Source organism: Tympanuchus pallidicinctus, unplaced genomic scaffold, assembly GCF_026119805.1.
Source record: "Tympanuchus pallidicinctus isolate F22 unplaced genomic scaffold, pur_lepc_1.0 scaffold7, whole genome shotgun sequence".
Taxonomy (NCBI): Eukaryota; Metazoa; Chordata; class Aves; order Galliformes; family Phasianidae; genus Tympanuchus; species Tympanuchus pallidicinctus.
In genome coordinates, this window is record NW_026294791.1 from 24,383,334 (window position 1) to 24,411,325 (window position 27,992).

Below are 27,992 nucleotides of genomic sequence, written 5' to 3' on the forward strand. Positions count from 1 at the left end.
TCCAGAGTAGAGCTTTGTTGATGGAATGTTTTGTTGGCAGCCCTCCACTCCCCCGATGTCTGTATGTGTGAGTGAGATCTGATGGTTGTGTTACAAAACCAGTGTCATTTGTGACATCCTGCAGTTGCCCAGGGAGAACCTGGAAGTGTGGAAATGCATTAAAACAAAAATGACACGCTAGGAGTTGAACCCTAAGTGATGCTGTGTTTAAATTTGGCTTGGGTTCAGGGAAGGGCTGAAGCGGATTGTTATTTAACTGGAACAAACCAGAGGCATCAGATGAACCTCAACCTTTAACCTTGGCTGAGAGGAGATTGTATCAACCACTGCATTTTTTTAGGGTATTTTTCAGCACTTGTCTCCTCTTCACCGGAGATGTGGCAAATCCAAGTCAGGATGACCTGGGCTTTGCAAGGGGAGGATAACAGCAAGGAAAATATTTCCTTACCAAGATGAGCTGTGAAGGAGAGAATCCAGGCTGGAGCAGTGGGATCAGGCCTGCAGCGCTGCTAATCCCTGTGTTTTCATAGTAAGTTCTGCGGGATGCTCCCTCCCCAGGGATGTTGCCTGGTGATGATGTGCTATCTCAAGGCATGCTGCTTGCTAGTAGCACAGGGATGTCAGCCCAGTGCTTTGTTAGCTGAGAAAAGGCAATGAGAGAAAAATAACGACTGATTTAACTGCTTGGGATTTGTGGTGTGTGTTTGTTTCTGATGCCTTAAGAAGTGAGTGAGCAGGAGCTCTCGTGGTCATAGAATCACTGAATTATTTGAGTTGAAAGGGATCCTTAAAGGTCATCTGGTCCAACCCCCTGCACTGAGCAGGGACACCCACAGCTCCACCAGTGCTCAGAGGCCATCCAGCCTGATCTTGGCCGTCTGCAGGGACGGGACATCCTCTGCCACTCTGAACATCTGCATTGGCATCCAGGGGCAGTGCTTCTGGCAGCTGAGCCAAGCCCAGGCCTGAGGTCTCACTGCTGGGGGGCAAGATCCTATTAGTGGGGTGCAGGGATAGGTTCCAGCAGAAGCCCTGGATACACGCTCTGTTGTCTGAAGGTGGAGGGGTGGGTGCAGGAGAGGGCTGGGAGGCTGTGCTGTGAGCAAGCCAAGGTTGGTTCCAGGGCAGGGGGCACACAGCAGAGGAGAGCAAGGGCTGGTCGCAACCTAAGCTGCCAGGTGGGTTGGTTTCTTCCCTTTCCCATGCTGTACAATAAGGTTAACGATTTCCCTTGACCCCTCTGACACAGAGGCTCTCTAATTAAACTCCCCACTCCCTTCTGTCTGCGCGACTGCCGACGATCCGAAGGCAGCATCCTCCCCTAAGCCTCAGAGGAGCTGATCAAAGCGATGCGGGAGGGACGCTCCCTTCCAAAGCGGGGAGGGTGACAGCAGCGACAGCTCTCGCAGACATCCCTCCTCCCCCCGGCATCTGTAGCGGGGCGGGGGGATTCTCCCAGCAGGTGAGAAGGCGAGGAGGGATGCGGAGGGACGTGCGGGTCAGGTGGGCACCGCAGCATCGCCGCCCATCGCGGTGCAGCCGCCGCGTTGCGGAGCGCCGGGTGAGGCTGTGCGGGGCTGAAGCGCGGGGCTCCGGGTGGGGTGCGGGGAAAGAAAGGGTTCGAAGGGCAGTGCGAGGGGTTGGATGCGAAGGGAGCTCTCTGCTGTGTCTCCAGAGCCTTCCCGAGCACGCGCGGGTGGAGAGGACAGGTCAACCGCGGTGAGTATCGCGCTGTGTGCCTGTCAGCAGTGCCTCCCTGCTCGGTTTATCTACTCGGCTCTGTGGGTTCTTAGTCTACTGAAGCCCCCCCCCCCCCTCCCCCGGGTCTGGTGTTTGTTTGGTTTGTTTTCCTCTTCCCCTTTGTGCTGCTGATTGGGATGGCTCCCTTATCTTTGCTCAGGTGATCTCCTGGGATGGAGGGGGGTCGATAATCCTGATGTCATAATTGCTCCCCCTCCCTTTGTCTCCCAAGGAGAAACTCCAAAACGCATCCATGATGAGTCTGTCAGTTCTCCTGGATGGGGTCCTGCCGCAGGAGGGAGGTGGAGGAGGACGAGGGATGGAGGGTGAAGAGATAATCCTCACCACAGACTCTTTCTGGGATGCCTTCACTGCATTCTGTTTCTAAATGGATCGACTGACTTCACTGGCGAGCCAAGGGCATACCCACAGATGCTCCAGCCTAGCTGTGGGACTTGATGTTCCAAAGTCAGACAGACTTTGGGACCTTGGGGAAGTTGGGTGCCTCTCTGTTGTGCAGTTTTTGTGGGTGGGAGCAGGGGTGAGCAGCGAGCTGTTTCGTAACAGCACCTCCAAAAGCATGCAGCAAGGGGAGACTGCAAGAGAGGGCACCACGCAGGCACCCATCCCAGCTGTCAGAGAGAGAAGGGGCTGCTGGGCTCTGGGAAATCTTCTGCTTGGCCCCACATGCGGGTGAAACTGTTAATGAGGAAATTTTGAAGGGGCTTAAGGTATTACAAGGATTGATTTCAGTTAAAGCGCATCGAAGCAGCCGGTCAGGGCAGGGATTAAGAAAATGCACTCACTGGCGTATAGTGCAATCCCAGTTCCATTAATTTAGTTGGGAAGAGGCTTTGTGCATTTTTAATGTAATCAGGTTTTAAAAGGGATGCTGCATTGGGCAGCCTGAGCTTTGGGATCTCCCCCGGCCCTGGCAGAGAGAGCTCCTGGCCCTTTGCAAGCAGTTGCTGCTCCCATCAGCTCCTTGCTCTCCTCCTCGGCCATCCCCTCTGGTCAGGGGGACGTGGAGGTTATCTGAAGCTCAGCCTTGTCCTGGCAAACAGGAAACCTTTGCACTTTGCTCACTACGCAGGCGGCTCCATCCTGCTCTGTCCCACCAGCTTAGTGGATACTGCCTTCGCACCCTGCTGGGAGATCTGTTCCAGCAGCGTCTGTGTGCCCGTGCTCAGGGAACCCTGCCACTCCGTCAGTCCATTCATCCCTCCCTACGGCTTCCCATGAGCTCCCACCACCCAGATGAGGAGATGCTTTCTTTGAGTTCATCTGTGTGAGTGCTCGAGCCTTGTGATGGTGGAAGGAGAGATCCACAGACGCATGAAGTCCTCCTGTTCTTCTGTTTGCAGCACCACGATGGCCAGTAATGCCAGCCATGACTCGCAGGAACGAGGACAAGAGGTAGTTCAGTCCTCTTAGTGAGGTCACCCCGGAGCTTTGCCTGTTGAGGACCGACTTTTGGAGGCACTGCATGATGAATGCAGCTGTGCTGAGCCCTGCTGCTCCATGCTGAGCCGTGACACCAAGCTCGGACCTGCAGCTGGACTTACCCCATGGCTCTGCTCCCAGGAGGAAATGCTGTCTTTTCTCTGTGATCATCCTTCAACTCCAAGAGTCTTCGGTTGGAAAACTGACGAGGATCAAATGGGTTGAGAGCAACGGGCCCTCCTTTTCTGGCAGAGGATTCTTTGTTATATTTTTAAGTGCCAGGGCGTGAAACTGTGAATCCCTCCTTCCTACATTCCTGTTTCCTGCAAACCACTCTCCAAGCCAACCAGATAGAGGATTGGCCATAACTGGAGTCCTGAATGGCTGCGTTACTGATCCCACGGAGGTAACTGCACGGACGCCACATCCCTTGTCTATCCTGTTGCTGTCTGCCTCATCCTGTGAGCCTCATGGCTCCTTCCTGCCCTTCCCCTGCCTCCCAACCTCCTACCAACCCATGTTCTTTCCCCCACGTCCTGTTCTGGAATCATGACCTGTGTTCCACGAGCTGAGCTCTGTGCTCACAGTGCAGCACCGCAGCCTCCTTGCTGCAATTCCCTGCTGCAGCCTCTTCATCTCAGGCATTGGAGAGAAATCTGAGCAGCAGTGCAGCAGTGCATGCCACATCTCTTTCTGAGGAAGCCATGAGCTTCATCAGGGCACGGCTGAGGAGAATAAGGGTTGGGGGGAGGTGGCATATGGGAAAGGTACCAGTGGGATCCTATAGCCACTCAGTGTCAGTCTGAGCACAGCAGGCTCAGCTGGGGATGCAGTTCTCTGCATGCAGGGTGTCTGCTTTGCTGTGGGGGGTGGATGTAGGGCAACATCCTGAGACTGCTGGTCACAGGTTCGGGTTTTAGAGCTATTCTTGCCACTGAAGATCCCCAGGTTCTGTGCTTGGAGCTGCCTGTGCTCTGCCAGGGAGACACTCGTTGCATTTAATTAACATTTAATTTGCTGTAAGATTACATGAAAATGTGCAATAATAGAAACTCTCTGCAGGGCGGGAGGAGAAAGGGGACAGGCGTGCTACAGATTAGCTCAGTGCTGAAGTGTTCTGCATAGGGAAGGGAGAAACGCTGTGCTTCCCTCTGCAGTCTCAGGGATTGTTTGGCATCTGCTCAGCAGCAGGGCTCAGAGGGAGCTTCCAGAGGGAGTCTAGCAGCTGAGAAGTGCATGCCATGGCCCTCCCATGCTCAGGAGTGACCCACGAGGGGTGCTCTTAGGCTGGGGGGAGCTCAGGCTCTGCCCTTCTAGACACTGTCCAACCATCAGTCGGCATCTGTTTCTGAGGGGAGACGATGCCAGTCCAGTGCCATGCATGTATGTTCCATCTCCCTCTTCCTTTGTGTTCCCTTCCTTTCCAAGCTCTCTCCATCCCAGTGATGCTGTTCTCATCAGTTGTGCTGGGAAGGAGTTGGCAGGGAGCTGAGGAGCCTATGTGGGAGCAAAGCACTGGAACTGCTCTGAAATTCAAAGGGAAAAGCAGTAAGGTCCTTTTCTGCATGGATAAACCTGCCATGGAAGAGGAAGCTTTAGCCTGCTTATGTAATGCTGAGTCTAAAGAAGCGGGCCGGGCTCCCCTGGCTCTGCAGCACAGCTCACATCACAGGTGCCTTGCTCCTTCCTGCCCTCCAACCCCTTCCTGCCCTACAACATAGGCACCACCCTGTTCTGATGCAGCTGATTGCAGGTGTAGCTGCCCTCCTGCTCTGCTGAGGGCAGGCTCTTCCAAGGCACCACCTAGTACACAGCCTTTCTGCTAGCTGGATCAGTAGAACAACTGGTTGGCATTGGGCGAGCCAGTATCCATGCTGTATCCATCCTTAGCATCCTCCTGGAGATGCTTCAGGGTCCCTCCCGCAGGTGAGGGACGAGGGATGCAGATCTGACATGGCACAGAGCCGCTGAGCTGTGTCATCTTTGGGGTTTTGTTTTGGTAGCTCTGGCTAGAGTTATAATCCTCTTCTTTGGTTTTCCCCTGCTCACCCCCCTGCTCCCTCACATCGACCACAGGAACAGAGGGATGAGGACTCGCCTGGGCTGCCTGTCTCACAAATCAGACTCATATAATGATTTCACAGCTATTCTTCCGGACAAGCCCAACCGGGCTTTGAAGTGAGTATAGCTGCAGCATCCCCACCCCATCCCACCTCTGTCCTCCCCTCCCTGCCCACCACTCCTCTTGAACTGCCTTCCTTTTGTTGTATGCTGTAGGCTGCCCAGCCCCATCCAACCCATCCTTGGACACCTCCAGGGATGGGGGTAATATATCCCTCTGTCATAGCAAATCAAAGTCTGAGCAGCTGGCTTTGTCGAAGAGGTGAGCAGCAATTCCAGGTCACAGTCCTCCTTAGATGAGTGTTATTAAACACTGCCTAAATGTCCTGTGTTAGTTTGCACAGCACTAAAGCAGATGCCTCAAACAATACGGAGTCCTGATTTAAGGCGAGTGGGATGGAATCCATCTGATCCCACGTCTGAGCTCACCTTCTCCTTGCAGTCAGGAGAGAGAAATAAACACTTCTGCAGGGGTGGGTTTCGTTTCACTTAACTTTTGACATTTACAATGTAAATGTCTGCATCTGAACTTGTTCCCTGCTCTTTGCTTTGAGTCGGTAAGGAAAAATTGGTCCCTTTCTGGGTGTGATTCATCTGCCTTGCTTTACCTGTCTACCTGAGGATGAGGTGAGGAGACCCATGAGAGTCCCTTGGCATCTCCCCACTGACTTTGCAGGGAACCAGGGGGACTTGCACACTTGGAGACGTTTCCATTGTAGACCTCCAAAGTTTGGTGAGAAGAATTCCAGCCTTCCTTGGTGTGCTTGTCAAACAGCCATGGGTTGTCTGTAATCTGCCTCTTCTTTCTTCCAGAAGACTGTCAACAGAAGAAGCAACGAGATGGGCAGATTCTTTTGATGTCCTTTTGTCCCATAAATGTGAGTAGAGATCAACTTGTACCACCTTTTTTCCCCCTAGGCACTGTGTGTAGGTAGGGCAAACTAAGGTACACAACTGCATGGCACGGGAGTGGTCCCTTGGGTACCTCTTACCCTGAGGAAGTGGTAACACTGATTCACGGGCCGGGCTTCATTGCCACCACTCATCAACACTCCACTGCAGGGGTATTAATATTTTATATTCACATTTGCAAAAGGTCATTGAGCAGGGGGTTATGGCACCATAGCGTCCCATTCTTTCCATTCATAGAATCGTTCAGGTTGGAAAAGGCCTTTAAGATCATCAGGCCCAACCCATTGCCACCGTGCCCACTGACCATGTCCCTTGCAGAATATTCTAATCCAGGCCTGCAGAGCTGAAATTCTCAGAGCCATCTGGTGAATCTGACTGATTGCTACCATCAATTGCAGAAGGAAATCCAATGTGCAGTTAAATAACCTTGAACTCTGTGCTCCGTCGCAGTCCTTATGAAGAAACCATGCATGGTAGCACTTGGCTGGCTCTAATTTATAGTTCCCAGTGCAAACCTGAAAGTTTCACATCAAGAAGCATTATGCAAACATATAATCAGCGCGCCTCACTCCATTCAATAGATCAATCATATCAGTTCTGTTCAGAATGCGTTACCCTGCTTCACCGGCGCATTCGTGCTGAGGAATTATAAACAAGGCAGGGAAGTTCACAGTATAGATTCATTAATTTGTTTCTATTTAAGAGTAAAACGAGTGAATTGAGGTTGGGAAGAAGTCAGTGTGGGCGGTGAACTGATTTACCGCCATAAGGAACGAGCTGACTTCCTTAGCAGGTCAGGATTTGCATATTAAAGCATCAGGATAGAATTATATTATTTTGAATAATATGCAGTTTATTTTCTGGATTTTCGGCTGGGATGACAACAGTTTTGGCTGAGAATTAGGTGACAATTCTGAACAGGCTGGCTGTCCAAGGCAGAAAAAGCAATATGTAATTATAGCAGCAGTATCTCGTTGAGATCATGGCTTGCAGGCAGTAGGAAACCATCGTGTATCTGGGTATGGCCAAGAGGGAACATTTCTTTAGTCCAAATCTGGAACACGAAGGGAAAAATACACAAAAGAGACAGAGGTGCCTGGAGAATGGGCAGTGAGAGAGGACAGGATGTTCACACTGATGTTACAGCTCTGTCTTTAAACTCAAGCCCTTGTTCTTCCTTCAATAATGCTAAAGTTGTCCATTTTTCTCCTTTTTGGACAGAGGCTGCAACAAAAATGTGTTGGTTACAAAAGGCAGTGAAGTTGCCTTTTGTCTGTGTTTTGGAATTACACACACTGTTCCCTCTTCAGCTGAGTGCTGTGAATGCCAAATCGAGTTTCAGCCCAATTACTTCATCCAATAGCATTACAAGAATATCTGGTTCTATTAATCAATTAGCCTCATAGAGCGATCAATGAAACATCAGAATCTTCCCTGTCTCTATGATGGGAAGTAATTATGGTAGTTCTTTGGCACCTAGTGAAAAACACTTAGTTCCTGATAGGAACTCGTGCCTTATCTGACCAAAATTTCACAGTAAAAAAAGCAACATCTACAGTAAAGCTGCCAGCTAATCTGCACTGAGTGCCAAGAGAAGTACAGAGCTGTATCAGCCTGGTTTCCCTGTGACTGCCCAGGTGAACAACATCAGCCAGCCACAAATTCCAATCTATGCTTCAGGACATGGGCTGAGCACCAGCTGTGCTCGTGGAGGATTCCCCTGTGGCTTGCAGTGCTAGCAGGTGAGCTGCTGCTGCCTGCCACGTCTGTCACACCTCCTTCACTATGTGGACATTTGGCTTCTTTTGGAAGGAGGCTGTGATGCTGATTTCAGGGAGCTGAGTGGGGCTCCAGTGCCACACTGGGGTACAGTGCCACATTAGGATACAGCACAGCCCAACTTCCTTGGCAGCCCCAGACAAATAGGTCAACACAACAATACCTGACTTGCTCTTGCTAACGGGAGAAGCAAATCAGCTTGAAACCGTGGGATCAGCCAGCCAACCCTCTTCATGCAGCGGGAGACTTGTCCCAGCTCATTGCAAGAGACATCTCCCAGAGCAGTGTGCCCTTGGGTCAGGGCTTGTGAGCATGGCAGGCAGCAGGAAAGGGAAGCTCAAGCCTGGTTTACAGCAGGGGTTTGCAAAAGCAAGAGGAAGGATCATATATAGCATGTTCCCTTGGGTGCTCGGGGAGAAAAAGCAGTGGCTGCAACTTGCTAGGTTCTGGCATTCTTTTCCTATTCAGTGCTGGATTAGCAATGGCTCCCAGGGAACTGGAGCTCTGTGGTCTGCAGAGCGTGTGTGCATGATGTGAGTAACAGAGGAGAAATCCCCCCGCTGTATCCGTGCCCAGGAGGTGCAGTTCTGGTCAGCCAGATAGAGATTCCTTTTGACAGGCTGCCGCAGGGAGATGCACACAGTGGCATGTCTCATTCTGCATCCCTTGCGGGGCTGGACACATGGCTTCTCATTTGTCCAGGATCCAGCAGGACAGTCTGTCCTCAACCCTTACTCACTTATCAACGAAGCATCCGACACGGAAAACCTTGGCACTGAGTTTCCATTTTTATCTCACAGATTATTTTTTTTCTACAATGTTGTGTACTTGATGCTCTTCTGCCCAAATTTTATTGTCCTCCTCCTCCTGTTGTCTACACCTTGCTGCTCTTCCTACACAGCATAGGAATATCCCTTCCTACTCCCAGTTCTCTCTAAGTCAGAACAGCATCAGCATGAGCTAGTGACAGGCACCTAGCATCAAAGCAATGCTAGGCAGCAGTGAGAGTGTACATATGCTATGCAGAGCATTGTGACCTTGTCACTTCAGCCCTGTCTGGTAAGGAATTACCTATAACCCCAGTTGGGGCTGTTCAGTATGGAGAGGAGAAGGCTCTGGGGAGACCTGGGATTGGCCTTTCAGTTTCTAAAGGGGCTGTGAGAAGGAAGGGAACAGACTCTTCAGCAGGGTCTGTGAGATAGGACAAGGAGAAATGGTTTCAAACTAAAAGAGGGGGGATTTAGACTGGATATAAGGAAGAAGTTTATTACAACAAGAGCAGCGAGGCACTGGCACAGACTGCCCAGAGAGCTGTGGGTGCCCCATCCTTGCAGACAGACAAGGTCAGGCTGGAAGGGCTCTGAGCACTGATGGGCAACATGATCTAGCAGAGATCTATCCTGTGATAGTTCTAAAGATATCGAACCAGAAAATGGTTTGAGTTGGAAGACCTTTAAAGATCGACTTGTTCCAACCCCCTGCCATAGAAGGGACATCTCTGCCTACATCAATTTGCCCAAAGTTCCATCCAACCTGGGATGGGACACCCACAGCTTCTCTGAGCAGCCTGTGCCTACCCACCTTCATGAAGGATTTAACACAGCTTATCATCCCTATGCTTTTTCCCCCATTCCCTTTGGAACTGTACTGCTCAGGTGCTCCATGTGTCTTCTAGCCTACTTCAAAAGGCTGACCCAACAGCAGATGTTCTCCTGTTCACATCACACAGCAACCCCCATGCTTCTCAGCTGAAATGAGCTTTGAAATGCAAATTCATCAGGGATGCTTCCTTGGTAGCCTTCACGTACAGGAGATGAAAGCCAACAACCGTGTCAAATGCCAGCTCAGGTCCTCCTGCCCTTCCCATTAGTTTAGCCACTGTCCCACGACAAACCTGTTGGCAGTGATTTAGCACTGTGCAGTGATGCAGGCTTCCACCTCTGTGCCTGAATTTCCAGCTGGAGGTACAAGCAGGCAGGCAGAGGCCAAAGGGTTGATCTGCAGAGCAGAGTGGCCTCCAGCCCAGGATGACCTCTCCTCCATCCAAGCTCTCCTCAGCAAGGTCCTCTCAGGTCTGCCCTGATCGTTTCCAGCTCCCCAAGGGCTTTGGGGAGGAGATGACAGGAATGTATTAAAAAAAACCATGGAGCTCAGCCAGATACTATTATTTATATATCCTCTTTCTAAACTTGCTTCAAAATAAAAAGGAGCTGATTGATGTGAGAGCATGTGGAGACCTCTTGGTCCCAGCTGCTGCTCTGCTCTCTGGGGCAGGGCTGAAGCCAAAGCCTTTCTCATCTCATCAATCACCACGTCCACTTGTTTGAGCAGATACTACGTTCTGCAGATATTATATTTGCCATGCGCAGCTGCTATTTTTGGCAAGTGGTTCTCTCTCAGTGCTGGGGCTGTTGGAAAGGAAAGGGAAAGTTCAGGACAGCGAATCACAGCATCATAGACTGGCTGAAGGAGGAAGGGACCTCTAAGATTGTCCAGTTCTGACCCTTGCTGTGGGCAGGGTTGCCAAAGCACTTAATCAGGCACCAATCTGGCTGCCCAGGGCCCCATCCAACCTGCCCTTGGGCACCTGCAGGGATGGGGCGCCCGTAAATTCTCTGGGCAGAAGGCAAGTGAAAGGGAAGACAGAACTCTACAGGGACACACAGTGGAGATGGTGTTGTCAAAACAGCTTGTTTGGGTGCTGGAATGATTAACGTTAAGCATCCTACAGTCTGATGATTTACCAAATGGCAAAATCTCAGGGAACTGCTGCTTTTCCCCATTCATACTTAGTGAAATCTGTCAGTTCAGCTGTTAATGTCCTCTCCTTTTCCTCCTCTAAGGGCTCCTCTCTCCTTTGTCAAGTCTTCCACATAAGCACTATGAATGTTACAGGCATTAAATAGCAGAGTTTAGAATATCTGTGTATCTCTGGGTTTCAGGAACTGGAGCAGCTCAAAAACAGTCTTCTCTCGCTCCATATCTACCTATTCATAGAGGTGCTTGGAGCAGCCAGGGGAAGCATGACTGACAGGTGCTAGCTTCCTAGAGGTGCCTTTGGACACTCCATTCTGCGGGCTTCTCAAGGGCTGACGTTGCCTTACTGCTTTGGTTTTGAACCCACAATTTGTGCTCAGCAGTGCCCTTGGATGAGAGCTCTCCTTTTCCCACAGCTGCAGCCCCAAACCTTTCTACAAGTGCGTAAATCACTGGGTGTGATACAGCTATTTCTCACCCTCCCAGGGCTGACAGGAAGAAGGCAGTGTAGCTGAGGTGGAGACATTCCAGTTTCAGCTGCTGGGTGCTGTGCCACAGCAGCTCTTTGCAATGCAGAGTGCTGATGGAGCAGTTAGCATTGCCAAGCCTGTCAGTGAGGAATCTTCATAAAGCCTAAAGCAGAGAGTAATAGCCTGGAGCTTGGTCCTATCTGGCCATGCATCTTCTCTGCTGGTCCCTCTGAGGATCCAGGCAGTCAGATATCTCCCCTGCCTTGGGCTGTTGGCTGCTGTTTGACACTTGGAGCAGTTCGTTGGGTGAGGTGGAGCTCACCCCTTGCAGCAGTGCAGGAGGAGATCCAGGCTTGCAAACCCTGTCAGCCTTTGTCTATCTCAGCCAATATCCACTCCCATCGTTCTTTCCCTGAGCCTGACCTTGCTGAGTGCTCTCCCGACTCCACCAGTATTTATAGATGCTTCCTTGGAAGCAGCTAAGGCTGACAGGGGAGGTTTCCAGTCATGAGCTACAACTATTCAGACCCTACTGGAAAAGTTAGAGATGTGTTACTGGAAAAAAAACAGGAGCCAAATTTATCCTTCAGCTTAGCAAAAGAGAAAGGGTGTGTGTAAAGCCTTCAGTTAGTTCTACTCTGCTCGTGCCATTCAGGGAAAGGAAATAAAAAACAATAGCTGTGTCCATAAATACACCCAGCTGGGGTTTAAGAGCACATTGATGCCTAATAAATCTCTCAACGTTTCTATTCTGCCCCAGCTGAGTCAGATTACATTACTGGAATGTCACAATTGCTGAGCATTAGCAAGTGATAAGAACACTTTTACTGCTGACTAGACGAGTAGTAATTACGCTGTGTCCTTTCCCTCTCTCCTTTATTGTAGCTGTAACAGTTGTGCTCTCCAAGATCCTTCCTCTGTGTGAGTGGGAACTAAAAATATGTCATAAGGCAATAAAGCAAAGTGATGGAGAACGTCAGAGACGAGTCCACACGTGCTCTATTTTATTAAAGGCTTTTCTTAGTGCCCCACTTTGTAACATCCCATCATTAATGTGGACAAGGTGGTGTGGAAACAGGTTGCCTCATTCAAGCTTCAAGTGTGTCCAGAAAAAGCAGGGAGCTGTGTGGGGTCTGGAGCACAGTGTGGTGGGGAGCAGCTGAGGAAATGGCCTGGGGTAGTGTGGAGAAGAGGAGCTCAGGGGAGACCTTGCTGTTCTCTACAGCTCCTAAAAGGAGTCTGTGGTGAGATGGGTCAGCCTCTGCTCCTGGTAACAGTGATAGGATGAGAGGTGATGGCATCAAGTTGTGCCAAGAGAAGTTTAGGTTGGGTGTGAGGAAAAACTTCTCAGAAGAACCCTGGAGGAGTTCAAGAACTGCGAAGATGTGGCACTGAGGAACGTGAGCCGGAGCAGTCACAGGTTGGACTAGATGATCTCAGTGGTCTTTCCAACCTTAATGATTCTATGGTTGTTTCAAATTTCAAAGGTTTGATATTTCAGTGCCAAAGAAAGCATTTTGCTGTGTTGGCTGGCAAAAACTAAGTTTTCATTAATCACAGTGAATAATGCTTGGCTTCACATGGCATCACTCTAGATGATGGATAATGAGATCATGGACTGTGCTGTCACACAGCTATGAGAATGGCCTCGGTTGGGCAGGAGCAGATGGAGGGATGCTGTAGGATCGTTCCCAGCTTGCTTTCTCCTCCTGCTGTAACTCCCTTTGTATTCCTTGCAGATGGGCTGGCTGCCTTCCGTGCTTTCCTGAAGACTGAGTTCAGTGAGGAGAACTTGGAGTTTTGGCTGGCCTGCGAAGACTTCAAGAAGACCCGCTCAGCAGCCAAGCTGGCTGCCAAGGCACAACGCATCTTTGAGGAGTTCATTGACGTTCAGGCTCCCCGTGAGGTTGGTAGGCAGAGCTGCCCTTCAGCAGGGAATGGGTCCTGTCCCCCTGGTGGAACTGCAGGGCTTGGGGGATCTTCCTTCCCCTGGAGGTGACGAGGAGGAGGGGGTAAAGAGGAGAAATCTTCCTGTTACAGGAAAGCCTCCTGCCTGCTCCAATGCCTCTGCTTGCAGTGACTCATCCCTTGGTGAGGGCAACTGATTTGATGATGCTAAATTAGTCATTGCCAATGAGTTCACTGGCAATTGTAACTTACATTTCCTAACCTCACCAGCTTCCTAGGAGATCCTCCCCACCAACTTTACTACCGCTCCCCAGGCAGGCAGTTGGGCTCACTCCTCACAGGACATTGTGTCTAGAAGCATCCCACCAATGACTAACTTGTTGACTCTCCGGGGAAGAGTGTTTATCTGCTGACTAACTCCAAATTCAATTAGACCTCCTGAAAAGATGCGAGCAGGAGCTCAGAGCTGAACAAAAAGTGCAGTCACCACCTGAAGCCTGGCATTGTTCAGCACTCTTCAATGTACTGACAGGCTGATGCGGCTGTCAGATCCTGTGTCGTGATGTTGCTTTGTGGTACTGTATTCATAATGCAGTGCTTGCAGCACTGCTCTCCCACAGCAGTCTTCTTGCACGTGTGCATGTCATCCTACGGGTGCTGCAAGGGATCAGAGAATCACAGGATGGCTTTAAAGGTCATCCAGTTCAAACCCCTGCCATGGGCTGGCTGCCCACCAGCTCAGGCTGCCGAGGGCCCATCCACAGCCTGGGGGATCTCCAGGGATGGGGCAGGGCTCATCCTAAGAAGGCTGTCACAACCCCATCTGTGCACTGACAAGGCCATTGCAAGGCCACCAATGGCACCAGGTGGTGTGGACATCTCAGGGTGCAGTGCCCTCAGTGAGCATCTTCCTGCTGGGAGATTCACAGTTCTGCAGGGCTGTTTCTGGGTTAGAAACGTGAGTGCAGGTTGGATGAGGTCCTTCCTAAAATCGAGTCCTTTTGTCATAATTCTGGCTTGCTAGTGACTCTCAAGTGGCAGAGGGAGCTGATCTGTTCTGCTGCCATCAGGGTTACAGCAGGCAGCTTTACTTCTGAGACAGCTTTAAGTCTGGGGGCTCGTTAGTAATGACAAATAACATCTTAGCAGCCAGGTTTTCAATACTAACCCTAAGAAACGCTGACGGCTTGCTAGCAAAAGAAAACAGGAAAGCTCTTGTTGTTGGCTTCACAAACACACTGCAGTCATAACACGAGGGCTGTTTATTTTTTAAAGTCCCATTTCAAGGCATTGTAATATCACTCTGTTATGGGAAAATTCAAACAATTTATTTTATAACAACATAGCTGAATAAGAGTATGCTGATAGATTAAACCCAGCTAAAAGTTCACTCTCCATCCTATTGGGCATGTAAGGAAAAAGAGGGAATAGAGAATTCTTGGGCAGCAGGAGATATGTATGTTAGACTGAGCAGGCATTTGTAGGATATTTGCTATGTAAACTCATTAAGAGATTGAATAAAAGCAACTTGAGGTCAGAAACACTTAGGTCAGTATGTATCTTCTTCAACTATTCCAAGTTTGGGGCAGGATTTGTAACTCTGGGTGGCTAAGCCCACAGAGTTTGGGGGGCTGTTGAGACTTGTTCAAGAATAAGTGCTTGGTTGTTCTGCTTGGTTGCTCTGCTGCTGAGACAAAACATGCGTTTTTTTAGCAGCACCCAAAACTCTTCTGTTGCTTTTCCCAGGTGAACATTGACTTCCAGACACGGGAGCTGACAAGAAGGAACATGCAGGAGCCTTCCCTTTCCTGCTTTGACCAAGCCCAGGGAAAAGTGCACAGCCTGATGGAAAAAGACTCATACCCCAGGTTCCTGAGATCCAAAATCTACACAGACCTGCTGTCTCAAACCCAGAGGAGGCTCAGCTAGAACAGCAACGGAGCCCGTGTGCTTCCCACAACAGCAGCAACCCATCTCTAAGTGTTCCATGGGGTTAAAGGCAGTGGGAATGAGAGAGGAGGGAGGAAGGGAAGGGGAGTCTTCCGAAGTGTGACCCTGACATGGTGTCAAGACTTTTTGAGTTTCTGTGCTTTTTTTTGGTTAGCAGTAGCACCTTGCGGCAGTTGCACACAATGCTATCCTCTCTGGTCATGGGGACTGAGGCTGTGGGGAGGGAGACAGAAGACAACGGCAAATGAGTTGTGCTGCTTCCCAGAGTGGAAACCATCAGCAAACTCAGCACCCTTGCCGTTGTGCTTGCACACTCTGTGATACAACATCCACTCCGGACCCCTCGTATGCTTATCTTCATGGGATGGAGGCTGAGTGTTGTCTTCATGCTGCTGCCAAGGAGCAGAGTGTTTCTCACGAGGAAGGTTATCCCAAAAGCTCCTGCTAGACCCAGTCCTCTAAGTCAAATGATTGCTTTTCATTGCTATTATTTGTTTGTACTGTAGTTCAGCCTCAGGACTCCTGTCGCCGTTCAGGCTCCGTTGTGCTAGGCACCATACCAGAACCCAGCACAAAGAGCACCAGGGACATACATGGCCTTGGTGGCTTCTTCTACCAGCTTTTGGGAAAGGGTAGGAAGAATGGATATCCCATCTGCCCCATACTGAGGTGTAAGAGAAGCACAAGACCCCTCTACCATGCCAGATATCATTTCTCATGGTAGTACTTGACCAAGCTCATGGCAGGGAGAGGTGACATGAAAACCACAATCTTATTTTTGCTCTTGACAGTTGTTGTTACCTACTGAATGTCCACTGTGGGCTCAATGCAATGCAAAGAAATCCTAAAGACGCAGATTCTGCTGCATGAAGCTTGCATACAAACAGTGAGCAGGATGGCTGTGCAGGCTCAAAGTGGTGTGCAAGGTGTGTTTTGGCCCTGCTCCATGGCCCAGATAACAGCTGCAGGAGGCTCTGCAGATGTCAGTTGTGTAACCACACCTCTGTGCTGTGCAGAGATGCTGACTGCCTATATAGCTTTGCTTTCCCAGCTTATCAGCTGTCACATTCCTGCAGTGTTGTCTGGTGGGGAAGCAAATCAACAGCCTGTCTGTGGACTTAAGCCTGCAGACCAGAGGTCTGTTTTCTTGGTTTTATGAAGGTCTGGATGGTAACCTCATGCATCTTTCCCTTCTGTCGTTTATCAGAGGCTGTAAAGCTCCATTCTAGTTTAGGGTGGTAGGTAGGTCTGATGCTTCAGATGATCGAGATTTAAGTGTAATGTGGTGTAAGCTGGGTAGACTAAATTCTGAAGCTATACATCATGCCTGGATTTAGATGCATAGAGTCTGCTTGGATGCTAGAAGTCAACAGTATGTGCAATAGGTAGTAAAGAGTTGTTGAGGGGTTTTGTAGGGACAGATAGGTGCAAATCATGATAGGGGTGATTAGTGCCAGGTACCCTGAGTGTGGCAGGAGGAGGTGAGGTGAGCTGCCTGCCATTGCTTCTCCTAAAGCTGGTACACCTCCGAGTGGGCTTGGCTGATGCTGACCTCTAGTGCCAGCCAGATTTTCAGCCAAGTGCCCATTGCTGCCGTTGTCACAGACAGCCAGATGGGGAGGAACCAGCAGAACCGTAAGTTTCTGTCTAGGAATGAGGGCAAAAAAGCTCAGAAGTGAGGTCAGTGCCCAGGCTTGCTGGCAGAGCAGCATCTCTCTGCATGCTGCTTGACTTGGGGCTGGCATCCTCACCAGCATGTGCCAGACAGCTTCAAAGCGTCCCAAACCCTGTGAAACCCCAGCTGTTCTCCTTCTCCCATCCATCTGGGGAAGTGCTCTAAGCAGGCATTTTGTGATAGCCTTGCTGCAGCAAGCGATGGGATTTGTATCCCTGATGATGTAGGGAGTTTTTCCCCTTTACCTGGTGCCAGATAGCATCTCAAAAGGAAATGTCCCAGGGTGTACAGTGAAGCAAAGGTATTCTCTGAGGTGTTTGAGCCTGGCATGGTTATTTTTGCTGCTGCTCTTACAATTTGTCTTTCTTGCAGGAAAGCAGCCTGGTTATTTAAAGTGAATTTCTTTCTTTCTTTTTAATAAGGAATTGGCACCAGCTGCTGCTTTTATGCCAAATGTCAGTCTGAAGTGAATTAAAATAGGCAACTTATATCTCTTCCTCTTAAACCAGGGGCTGATTAAGGAAACAGTGACAGAGCCAAAGCCTTGAAAAGCACTGAATGATGACTAAGCCTCACCGAGGACAAATATCCTATCTTTGATTTGTCTCCCACTGAAGTGAAAGGAATATTCATATCTCACAAACCCCCTTTTCCCTCTCCAGAGGCACACACCTCCAAAAACTCGGTCCTGTTTCAAGTCATGTCAGAGTGCCATCACATGAAAGGAAGGGAAAAAAAAACGGTGCCAGTCAAGTCAGCTCTGTTGACTCTGCTTGTGCTGGTGTGTATGCAGGCAGCCCTCAAGTCCTTTGGCAGCAAAGGAAGGAAGAGTTTACAAATGGCTTTTCCTCACTTTATAGATTGCAGACCCAAAATCCAGGTGGGGATGCAGAAACCCAAATCTGCTCCAATTTCCTTTCTCCTGCTGTGGCTGCCAGCCAGGCTGGGGATTACTTCCATCCATTTTACGTGTCAGTGCTCTGATGGGTCCCTGCTCTCCACGCTGCGAGAGCGTGAAGGGCAAAGTCCCATGAGTTAAGCACAGGAGGGAAACGGGGGTGTAGGTGGGTGAGAGTGCATGTCAATTTGTGTCTGTGTTACCTCGTGTCTCCTTTTAGAGAAGCTTTTCTGAGACATAAATCTGCATGATAAAATAGGAGAATTAGGCATAAACAACAGACAGTGAGATTTTAGTGGTGTTGTGTTTTCCTCTTGTGTAGGTTTGACTAGTAATAGGAGATGTAAACTCTGCTAGGCTTCCAGTTACCCATAAGAGCACCTGTATCAAACTGAACTGAATGTTCACCGATAGACACAAAACCAAAATGTTTACAGCATTCAGAGCAATAGCAAAGCATACCTCATGCCAGCCCTGGAGTGCCTCTCGCTTGTCACTGCGACTCTCCCCTGTGGGCCTCCAGCTTCTCCCCCAAGCCCCTCTCTGGTTCTCAGTCCTGTCCCTGTGGCCATCCCTCCTCTTCCTCACCCTCACCTGAAGCACTCCTGTCCATGCCCTTCCCCTCCACCAGCACAAGCCTGGGTCACACTGCCTCTTGTTTGCATACCCTCTGTACCCGTGTCCATTTTTCCTTTCCTTCACTGGATGCTTGTCTTGCCTACACACCTACAGAGCTCCGAGTAGCTGTTCCTTGCGCATTATATAAGAAGAAAACGCTCCCCATCATTTACACATCATCTTTCATCCCTGGGGCTGCTGCAGTTTTCTCATGTCTCAGTGCGGTGTATCTCTGGCATCGAAGCATTTTGATCCTAGAGTTGGAACCAACCCACGTGTTGCTGCTAGACCAGAAAGCTTTTCCCATCTGTGCACCCCCTGGGCTTTTCTCATCCCTGTGCCATGCTGTGTGCCCACTCGTGCTCCACGTGCTGCTGGGTGAGACGGAGCTGGGCTGCACTTGGTGCTCGCTGCTGGGCTGCTCCAGCAAGGCTGCAGCTGTTTCCTCTGAGCTTCCTGATTAAACAAAACAGAGTGTAAATAAAGGTGTATTTGCTCAGTGAACTTGGTCGTTCTGCTCTGTGCTTCCTTTTGGCTTTACTGGAAGGATGCTTCTCTGGTTTGATGCTCCAGTAAATTCAGTGGGAGTTCAGGGAAATGAGTGGATGGAAGGAAGGTGGCAAAAGGGATGAACTTAGTGCAGAGAAAACAGAGCATTGCTGGCAAAAGGGCACAGGACACCAGGCAGTGCCTGCTTCTGGAGCACCTGGTGCCTCCTGCAGCCCATTGCTGATACTGAACCTGCAGCACAGCAGATCTGCAGCTTTGTACTCAGAGTGCAGTTAGTAGTGCTGCCCTGGAAGAAATGTTTTTATGCTTCTCTACCAGTGCCCAGCTGAAAAGTAATGGGGGGAAGGAGGCATTTTGTGTTGTTTATGCAGCCCTCTGTGGGATGCTGGTAATTAAAGAGCTCTCCCTGGGGTGAGTCCCTTTCTCTTAATTACCACGACTGAAGCATATCTTCCCATCTCTCTACAAGAAAAACCCATCAGACACTCAGAGTTCAGACTTCTCCTTAAGTTCCATCTTCTTTGGGATGACAGCCTCAAGGACCTGACCCCATCACCAAGCAAGGAGTGGTGTAAGGTGTGCGCTCCTCAGGAGGCATCACTGCGTGTGGCTCAGAGGAGATGTGGAGGGGAATGAATGTATGGGGTGACTTCAGAATGGGGCAGAAAAACTCTTTTCAGGTACAATGAAAAGAGCAATGTTTTTATTTTAATAAGTCCTGATGCTGTAACTGTCTCCTCTGTGTCTGGGAGCTGCAGTGCCACTGGGTGATGGAGCTGCTTGGGCAGGACACGGGGATTCAGCCTGATTCCTTCCCTATGGGGAAGGTGTGGGCTTGGGTTCAGCTGGGCCTTCCCTATCTATCAATTGCTTATTAGCTTGTAGGGTCACCTCCCTCATTATCTGGAGGAACTCCTCACCCCATCAGCTGTCTGAACAGACCACATCCCCACTGAGCCACATCACTGCACTGCCATGCATTGTTCACCTTTACTGTATGGACATCATGAGGATGTGAAATAAACAGCCTGAGAACTACCTGCCTTGTTGTGCCTGTGTGTCTGGAAAAGCTGTGAGGTCGGATGCATCCTGCTGTCCTACAGGTCACGCTGCATTATGGCCATTGGGAAGGAATGCAGAAGCATGGAGTCATTCAGGTTGGAGAAGACCTTGGGGGATCCTTGGGGACCCCCCACCCCATGCCCCTCATTGACCACATCCCTCAGTGCCACATCTCCATGGTTCTGTGACACCTCAAGGGACGGTGACCCCTCCACTCCATGGGCAGCTGTGCCATTCCATCACTGCTCTTTGAGAGAAGAAATGTTTCCTGATATCCCTCCCTGCCCACAGGTGAGTGTTAGTTACATGGCCCATGCAGGGCTGCAGCCTCATTCAAAAAGAAAGCCTCAGCAAGCTTGTTTTTCTACAGGAATTGCTGCAGTGCAATTTATCACCCCCTCTGTTCTCTTCCTATCCCCACTTTGTTGACCCTAATGATCTTCTTTCATTGTTTTCTCCTTTCATCTGCAGCTCCTTTCCCTCTAAGCCTCTCCCTGAGCCAAACTGATTTGCATGCATCCAAGGGGAGAATCTGCCATTAGTGCCGCTCTGTCTCTGCTCTCCGTTAGGATATATTTAGCTGCTGCCTTTGTTGGTTTTTTTTTCATTTTTTTTTTCCCTTGCTGTTCAGTGTCTTTACAAAGCAGGTGCTGGGATCGGAAAGGGAAGATTAAAAATACCTGCTGTCAGATACCTCTCCCTACACAGCTGTGCTTGCGTGCTGCACAAAGCGAGTGCAGGGGCAGAGTGGGTAACAGCTGCCCCTTGAAAACCCCATTTGTAATTCTAATTTTTAATGATTTTTTTTTCTGTCTTTCAGTCATCCCTTTCCATGCTGCTATGAATTTCCAGAGCAATGATTCCCTCCAATGCTGTGTGTGAGGACAGAGTGCTTTTTTTTTTTTGGCTGGTAATCCATCCAACACCCCTCTGTGCAGACACAGCCCTCGGGGCACGGCCTTCAGATATTAACCATCACCGACTGCTGCTGCTCCCAGTCCATTGGAAAGGAGTCTGGTGAATCAGCATCACCCTCCTGTGATGACTGGGACAGGCTGGTGCCATGCAAGCCCCACAAGAGGAAGAGAACATTTATAAAACCTCAGCAGGAGGGAAACCATAGAACCATCAGGGTTGGAAAAGATATCCAAGATTACCAAGTTCAGCCTTCAGCCTGACCTATGGAGACCCACAATTATGCACACATGCATAAGCTCTCCCTCCCCTTCTCCCCTTACCTCCCATTCTTTTCTGTACCCTTCCCATTCCACCAAGCCACATGACTTTGCATTTCCTCCTCTGCTCGCATCCCTCAGCTCCTTCCCTTCTGCTCCCATTCTCCACGCCCAACATCTGTTCCCTATTTACCGTGGCTCCTCTTCCTTCTTCCACGTCTCTTCCAGCAAAAATACCTATAGGGAAATAGCAACGGGGAGGTTCTTATCAGCAGGGCTGGATGCTGGGACCTTGCTGGTGATGTGAGGGGCCATGCTGGTTCCACGGGTGGTGGGCTTCATGCTGCCAGTGTTGCAGCATGTTGATGGGAAAGCAGCCCAGCCCCGGGCATTGCAACACAGCTGGGTTTTTGTGTTCCAAAACAAGGGCTGATAACACAGAGGTGGACAAGGACTGGAGCTGCAGGAGGCTGCTAGGCTAAATGAGACAGGAAGCACATAATTAAATTAGATATTGAACAGAATGAAGACATCTGAGTACACACACGTAGCTGGGCTCAGAAGTTATTGCATAACCCTAATGAGGAGCTGTGCATTAGAAAATATAGCACGGACCATCTCCCACGCTGGAGTTCACCCACTGAAGGGGAAAGTTCAAAACCTGCCCCGAGGCAGCAGGGCAGAGGCTCAGGTATAATTTTCCATGGCTTTGTGCATCTTCTGGCTGAGCAGCCTTGCTGCCCAAGAAGATGCAGCCTCCGGCTGGCTCTTGATTTTAGGTTTAGGTTGGATTTCGGGAAGAATTTCTTCCTGGAAAGGGTGGCCAAGCCTTGGAGCAGGCTGCCCAGGGAAGAGGGGGAGTCCCCCATCCCTGGGGTATTGAAGAGATGTGTAGATGTGATACTAATGGACAAGGGCTAGTGGTGGGCCTCTATAGGTCAGGCTGAAGGTTGGACTTGGTAATCTTGGATATTTTTTCCAACCCTGATGGTTCTATGGTTTCCCTCCTGCTGAGGTTTTATAAAGGTTCTCTTCCTCCTGTGGGGCTTGAAAAGTCGATGCTCCCATTGCAGCCTTTTCCTAACATCTGACTTCCATCAGCCTTCTCTCACCTGAGCATTCAAAAGATGCTAGAGGGGACAAGGTATGTCTACACCTTATTTCTATGGGGAAAAGCAGTGGGGAAGAAGGGGCTGGAGCAAAGTGACGGCTGGAACGTCAGGGCCAGTGATCACAGAACCACAGAACATCCTGAGTTGGAAAGGAAACAAGGATCATAGAATGGCTTAGATTGGAAGGGACCCTAAAGATCATCTAATTCCAAGTCTGCTGCCATGGCCAGATTTTCTCCTGTGAGCTCTGGCCATTACTATGTTGGATTGATGCTGGCAATGGGGCAGTAAGGCAGGAGGCAGCTTGGATTCATGAAAGATGCCTCTGCTGGCTGATGAGTTGGTGCTAATGGGAGAAGCGTGGAGGAAGGAGAGGATGAGGAGTATCCATTCAGTTCCCATCTTCTTGCCTGTTTCTGTGTCTTAGTTTCAGTAGAGTTTCAGCTCTACTTTTTCCATCTTCAGTTCCCATTGGGATGCCCCTTTACCAGGTGTTTCCCCACGCTACGTTCAGTCTTTCATCAGTGCTCTTCCCCTCCCCTTCTCCCAGACAATCTGCGATGAAGAGACACGGGCAGACATCAGCCCTCATTTAACCAGCCTTGAACTTGGCCATGATGCTCTTTGAGTAGTGCCAAAATGCCGGAAAGCTCTGCTCTGCACAGCAGCGTGGTGCCGGGGGGCTGCCATGGGGTCAGCAAGGTGTGCTGATCCCTGTGTTCCTGCTGCAGTGATGCCACCACGCCAGCCTTCACCGTGCAGGGATGAGGGTTTGGAGTCATCAGCCGGTGGGATGGTGCTGACTAATTGCTTGTCCCCTTCACCGTCCCCACGGTTACTCAGCAGGCTGCACACGTCGGTGGACGCAAGCCTGTTTTTTCCACTTATCGAGGAAGCAGTGCTGACTGTGAAGCTCAAGGACGAGCCTCCCTCCCCCTCCCTTTGCACCTACCCAAGCGGTTATCATCTCTGCTGGTGCCGAGCAGCTGTTGGTTGGCTGGAGGCTGGAGTGGAGCCGGGTACCCTCCCAGCCCTCCCACCCCATATAAGCACAGCTCCTCGACATTATTCCAGCCAGCAGCACGCAACGCAGAAGTACAGGTGGTGCTCAGAGGATTCAATGAGTTGCTGGATGCCTCGGTGCCCAGCTCTCAGCATGTGCCGACGATTGGCTGCGCTTCCTATCGTTTGCCTGGAGAGGTAAGGGGCTTTGCCACGCCGCAGCACTGGGAAGCAGAGGGTTAGCTGGAAAAGATGCTCCAGACGTTGGATCAGCCTCTGCTGATGTCTTGATAGAAATCAGGGTGCAGATTGCACTGAACTCACAGCTAGGGACGGCTGCAGGATTTGCTGTGGTTCCCAGGGAGGGATGTAGAGCTAAAACACATAGGCTGCCCCACACCTTGCCGTGTGCACATACGATGTTTATTCTGCCGTCTCCATCTCAGCACAGGTAGGCAGCAGCACTGCTTTAATTGAGGCGCTCACAGCACTCAGTGACATCCTGCCAAACATGGCTACAAAGCCATGCAATGCTGGTGCCCTGACATTTAAGCACTTATTTTTGCACGGGCGCTCTGGGATGCCAGCAGGAGCTGCAGGACACAAATAGCAGCAGGGCTGCGCGCTGCCAGAGGACCCAAGGGAGAGGAGTGGATTAAGCAGCAGCTCCTGCCCTGTTGCTGCAGGACACCCGGTGGGGGCTCTGAGTTGGCACAGCTGCCCTTGTGCTGTCCAAGTCCCCGAGGCATGGGGTAGGTGACAGCGGCATCTCTGTGGCACCCCCAAAAAGCAGGGGAGCAGCTGTGACAGCACAGCATGGAGATGCTCCCTCTCTGCTGAGCAGAAGGCGAGTGCTGTGATTTTTCCAGCTCGCTGCGGAGCACAGTTGCCAGGGAGCAGAAAAAGCCATTAGGGGACTGCTTGATGTATGCAGCAGAAAGCAAGAAAGGAGGAGAAAGAGCTACCCCTGCAAACATGGGATTGCAAACAGGGATGGTGGTGGAGGTCCCCACATTCCAACCTCTCCACTTCCTCCCTTCCAGAGCCAAGGAACTCAAGACCCGCTTGGGGATCCTGCTGCATAAACCGGAGCTGAGACACGGCAGCGGGGCAGCAGGCAAGCTGCAGCTGGGCTCCAGGCGGAGGTAAGCTGAGGCTGCAGGTCCCCTTGGACTGGGCTGTCCCTGGGGATGCTCTGCTTGGCGGGGAGGATGCGGTTCTGCTCGTCCTGGCGGTCCCGCCCCACTGCCTGCCACGTCCCAGCTCCACCAGTTATAAAGTCGGGTTGGGGAGGGATGCACCGGCATTAGGCAGAGTGGGGGCTTTGCATCAAGTTGGAAAGCCAGAAGGCTCCCACAGGTGCTGGTACTTCAAACCCATGCCTGAGTCCACCAGGGAATGCATACAGCATTAAAAACAAAATACTGAACCTTGCGGCTGTTGGCCAGGCACCTGCATGCAGAGGGGGCTCTGCTGGGCTGCTACTGGGGAAAAGGGCTCTGCTGAGCATCCTCTAGAGGAGACTGCCCAGCCAAAGCTGCACTATGGAGCTGAGATCTGGTGAGCCATCGGGGAATGTAAAAGAAAGAGGAAAAGAGAAAGGAAAGAGGGCTCACAGGTAAAGGATACTGGGGTCTCACTGTGGCTGTCTGCTGGTGCTGCTGCTTCTCTTCTTGTGCTGTCTCATCGTGAACTGCTTTAATGAAGTGCTCCCACCTTTTGCTGGCAAGATGGCAAGCCTCATGTCCTGTTGTTTTTTGTTTCTTTTTTTTGCAGAGACTCCTCACGAGAAGTGCTTGAGTGGAGGGAATCCTTTGACCAGCTCCTCAAGAGTAAAAGTGAGTCGGATTTTGTTTTTTCCTCTTTATAAGAGCATGTAGGATGTATCCTGGAGCCAGATCTCCTCCTCAGTTAGCTGCTGTAGAAACTCGGAAGATGCCCCCATGCTCAGTGTGCAGCCAGCTCCCTGTGGCTTTACCCTTCCCTTCTGGCTGGATGTTTTTGGGGGGCAGAAGTGCTGTCTCACAGCTTTGTGGGCCAGGAACAATGCCGCAGGCATGCTGAGAGGTGGCATGTACCTTTCCATTACATTCTCTGGGCTCATGTCTGCTGCCCATGTAATTGCTTTCACGCAGGATTTTATTGTTTTGGAAAACATTGCTGTCCTCTGTCTGCCCATCCTATACCTCTCCTATGGCTCTTACATGGAGAGAGTTCAACTGCTGTGCTGAGATGCACACCTCCATTTTCCTCTCCAAAATTCACGGCAGTTTATATGGTTCATGTAAGGCGTTGTACCCGTAGGGCCAGCAAGGAGACCAAATATGAACACAAAAGTATTTGTCTGCTTAAATTTATTCCATGGCAACAGACAGTCCTTCCACAGTGCTAGTCTAGGGCCAGGCATCTTTTTCCAGCCTTCGTCATGTGCTGTGAAGGTTAGCAGCTTTATTACTTATTGTTACTCAATAAATACATTCCCCCAAGCCTGGTTCCCTGCTGCAGGCACTTCTCCCATACTCCTCAGCATCTCATTCCCCTAAATCCCAGCTGAGAAATAAAAATAAAGCCATCTCTCCTTGATTCCCGCAGGCATACTCATATCTCAGCAGATTTTCCCTTCGTAGAATTAGCTCTTTTCCGAAACTGTAAAGAAACCACTCTAAAGACTCATTACAGAAAGGTCAGATAAATAAAACTGGAGGATTATTTGTCTGTGGGAAAGGATTTTATTGGAGCCTTAAGGCCAATTAGCAGAGGTTCAGAGGCTGGAGTTTGTCCAGAGGGAAAGGAAATCCACAGATGCTGTGGTATGGTCTCCCAGGGAGATGGTGGGCAATACCACATCCAGCAGCCCCATCACCTCCCAGTGCAAGTCCTGATGACTTCTTCCCCTCCAACCCCACTCACTGCCTGTCCCTCTGTTGCAGATGGGGTAACTGCCTTCCACACCTTCCTGAAGACTGAGTTTAGCGAGGAGAACCTGGACTTCTGGCTGGCCTGCGAGGACTTCAAGAAGACTCGCTCCAAAACCAAGCTGGCCTCCAAAGCCAACAGGATCTTTGAGGAGTTTGTCCAAAGCGAGGCACCCAGAGAGGTGAGAGCTGACCCTGCCTCTGCTGTGTGGCACTAGATGGGAAGGGGAAGGGATAAAACATCCAAAAATATCCAATGGGTTTTGATAGATGCTGTTTCATCTCAGTGGGAAGGTTTGGCCCCATTCACCTGAGCTTTCCAAGCTCATGTTGTGACCCAAAATGAAGGGGTGTAAAAGCCTGCGAGTTTCATACAAGGAAAAGTTTCTTCTCAGAAGGAATGGTGAAGCATTGGCACAGGCTGCCCAGAGAGGTGATGGAGTCACCATCCCTGGAGGTGTCCAAGGGAAGGGTAGATGTTACACTGAGTGACATGGTCTGAGCAGTCAGAGGCACGGGTTGATGGTGGGTCTTGATGATCATAGAGGTCTTTCCAACGGTAATGATTCTACGACCCTGTGTCTTCATCCTCATTAGGAGAAGCCTGCTCCTCTCCCCACACTGGCCAGCACTAAGCTAACATTTATGGGCACTCCTTCCTCGCAGGTTAACATTGACCACGAAACCAGGGAGATCACCAGGAAGAACCTCACAGGAGCCACCTCCGCTTGCTTCAACGAGGCTCAGGCAAAGACCCGCACCCTGATGGAGAAGGACTCCTACCCCCGCTTCCTGAAGTCAGCCTCCTACCAGGACATGACCAAGCAGGCTGCCAGCCGCAGCATCAACAAGCGCTTGCACACCTGACCCATGCCCAGCACCAAACCCGCTCCGGATGGGCACCGAGGGCCTGGTGGTGGAGTTTTGGCTGAAATCCCAGCCTTCCAGCAGGACGCCCAGGACCTTCAGTGCTCCCACTGAGGCTGCCCTACGGAGAGGCCACCCCACTGCCGGTGGTCCCGTTGTAGGGCTGCACAGGATTGAAGCCATCCGTGTTTCAGCAAGAAGAGCGGTGGGCCAGGGAGCAGCATGGCCTTAGCAATGACTTTTCTATCCTTTCCTTAAACTTTGTGGCCTGCAGGCTGCACCTGAACTTAGGTCACAGGCATTTTTGTTATTGTTATTATTTATTTTGTGGCTATTGTTATGATATATTTATGAGAAGAGCACTGCTCAAAGCACGCGCACATCCCTTGCTTGGAGGAGCTTGTAAATTAATTTATTTTAGGTATTGCAGCACTTAGCATGCCTCCCACAGCTTCTGTGTAATAACTGCAAGAGAGAAAAATAGCTTTGTAATGCATCTGTGGAGCAAGGTACGCAAATAGCAGCAGGGAAAGCTGCACCGAACTGGGTCTGAGGTTCCTGGGAGCATGGAGGACCATTGATGGCCATAAAAGGATGCTTTGCAGTTCATGCCATTTCCCTTTTTTTGCCCTTAAATAGAGCTCTGTGGCCGGCACCTTGGCACGTGGGCTAGCAGCTTGTTCTAGGCAGAGAATAGCAGAGCAGAAGGGCACTTTGAGTGTTGAAAACTTATTTTTAAATCACTTAGGAGGTAAAAGCTGTGTTTACAGTTTGGTTTACAGTTGGGTCTGGTGTTGCCCTGGCCGGTCTGCAGCTGAGGAACCCCAAGGACCAGTTTAAGGATGTTTCTCTGAGTCCTCTTCCCGCTTCTACCTCTGAGTCTGGTGGGTCTCAGCTGCATTCATGGGGCTATTTGAGCTGTTTCGTTATTTATTATTTACTTTTACAACTGGAACCACCTTCGTTGTGTTACTGAAGTGAACGGCATACAGAGGTCCATTTTTGCCACAGACATGAGGTCATGGTTACAAAATAAAACACAAAGAGGGCAATGCTGTGACACCACTACTGGTTGTGG

General features: G+C 50.4%; 2 protein-coding genes across 9 annotated transcripts; both read left to right on the forward strand.

Annotated features, from left to right (window-relative positions):
* The first annotated feature begins 1,326 nt into the window (after positions 1-1,326).
* RGS8 (regulator of G protein signaling 8) lies at positions 1,327-18,775 on the forward strand. Of its 6 annotated transcripts, XM_052666706.1 has the most exons (7): positions 1,327-1,462; positions 1,676-1,719; positions 3,105-3,589; positions 5,260-5,361; positions 6,118-6,182; positions 12,962-13,128; positions 14,877-18,775. In XM_052666706.1, the coding sequence occupies exons 3-7, from the start codon at positions 3,564-3,566 to the stop codon at positions 15,057-15,059; spliced, it is 543 nt and encodes a 180-aa protein (XP_052522666.1). In that variant the 5' UTR covers positions 1,327-1,462; positions 1,676-1,719; positions 3,105-3,563; the 3' UTR covers positions 15,060-18,775. The 6 variants fall into 6 exon arrangements, with proteins under 6 accessions (XP_052522666.1, XP_052522665.1, XP_052522664.1 ...); XM_052666705.1 differs by lacking the exon at positions 1,676-1,719; XM_052666704.1 differs by lacking the exon at positions 1,676-1,719 and having other exon boundaries at positions 1,445-1,561.
* Positions 18,776-23,196: 4,421 nt separating this feature from the next.
* RGS16 (regulator of G protein signaling 16) lies at positions 23,197-27,979 on the forward strand. 3 transcript variants are annotated; one of them, XM_052666771.1, is made up of 5 exons: positions 23,197-23,330; positions 24,176-24,277; positions 24,909-24,970; positions 26,063-26,229; positions 26,714-27,979. In XM_052666771.1, the coding sequence occupies exons 1-5, from the start codon at positions 23,251-23,253 to the stop codon at positions 26,912-26,914; spliced, it is 612 nt and encodes a 203-aa protein (XP_052522731.1). In that variant the 5' UTR covers positions 23,197-23,250; the 3' UTR covers positions 26,915-27,979. The 3 variants fall into 3 exon arrangements, with proteins under 3 accessions (XP_052522731.1, XP_052522732.1, XP_052522734.1); XM_052666772.1 differs by lacking the exon at positions 23,197-23,330 and adding an exon at positions 23,747-23,884; XM_052666774.1 differs by lacking the exons at positions 23,197-23,330; positions 24,176-24,277 and adding an exon at positions 24,430-24,750.
* Positions 27,980-27,992: the final 13 nt, after the last annotated feature.

Bases quoted from the DNA above. Each gene is read 5' to 3' on its own strand.
- RGS8 (XM_052666706.1), top strand. From the start codon at position 3,564: ATGGCTGCGTTACTGATCCCACGGAG. The intron at 3,590-5,259 runs GTAACTGCACGG...CATCGACCACAG, and splicing joins GCGTTACTGATCCCACGGAG to GAACAGAGGGATGAGGACTC. The intron at 5,362-6,117 runs GTGAGTATAGCT...TCTTTCTTCCAG, and splicing joins AAGCCCAACCGGGCTTTGAA to AAGACTGTCAACAGAAGAAG.
- RGS16 (XM_052666771.1), top strand. From the start codon at position 23,251: ATGAGTTGCTGGATGCCTCGGTGCCCAGCTCTCAGCATGTGCCGACGA. The intron at 23,331-24,175 runs GTAAGGGGCTTT...CCTCCCTTCCAG, and splicing joins CCTATCGTTTGCCTGGAGAG to AGCCAAGGAACTCAAGACCC. The intron at 26,230-26,713 runs GTGAGAGCTGAC...CCTTCCTCGCAG, and splicing joins AAAGCGAGGCACCCAGAGAG to GTTAACATTGACCACGAAAC.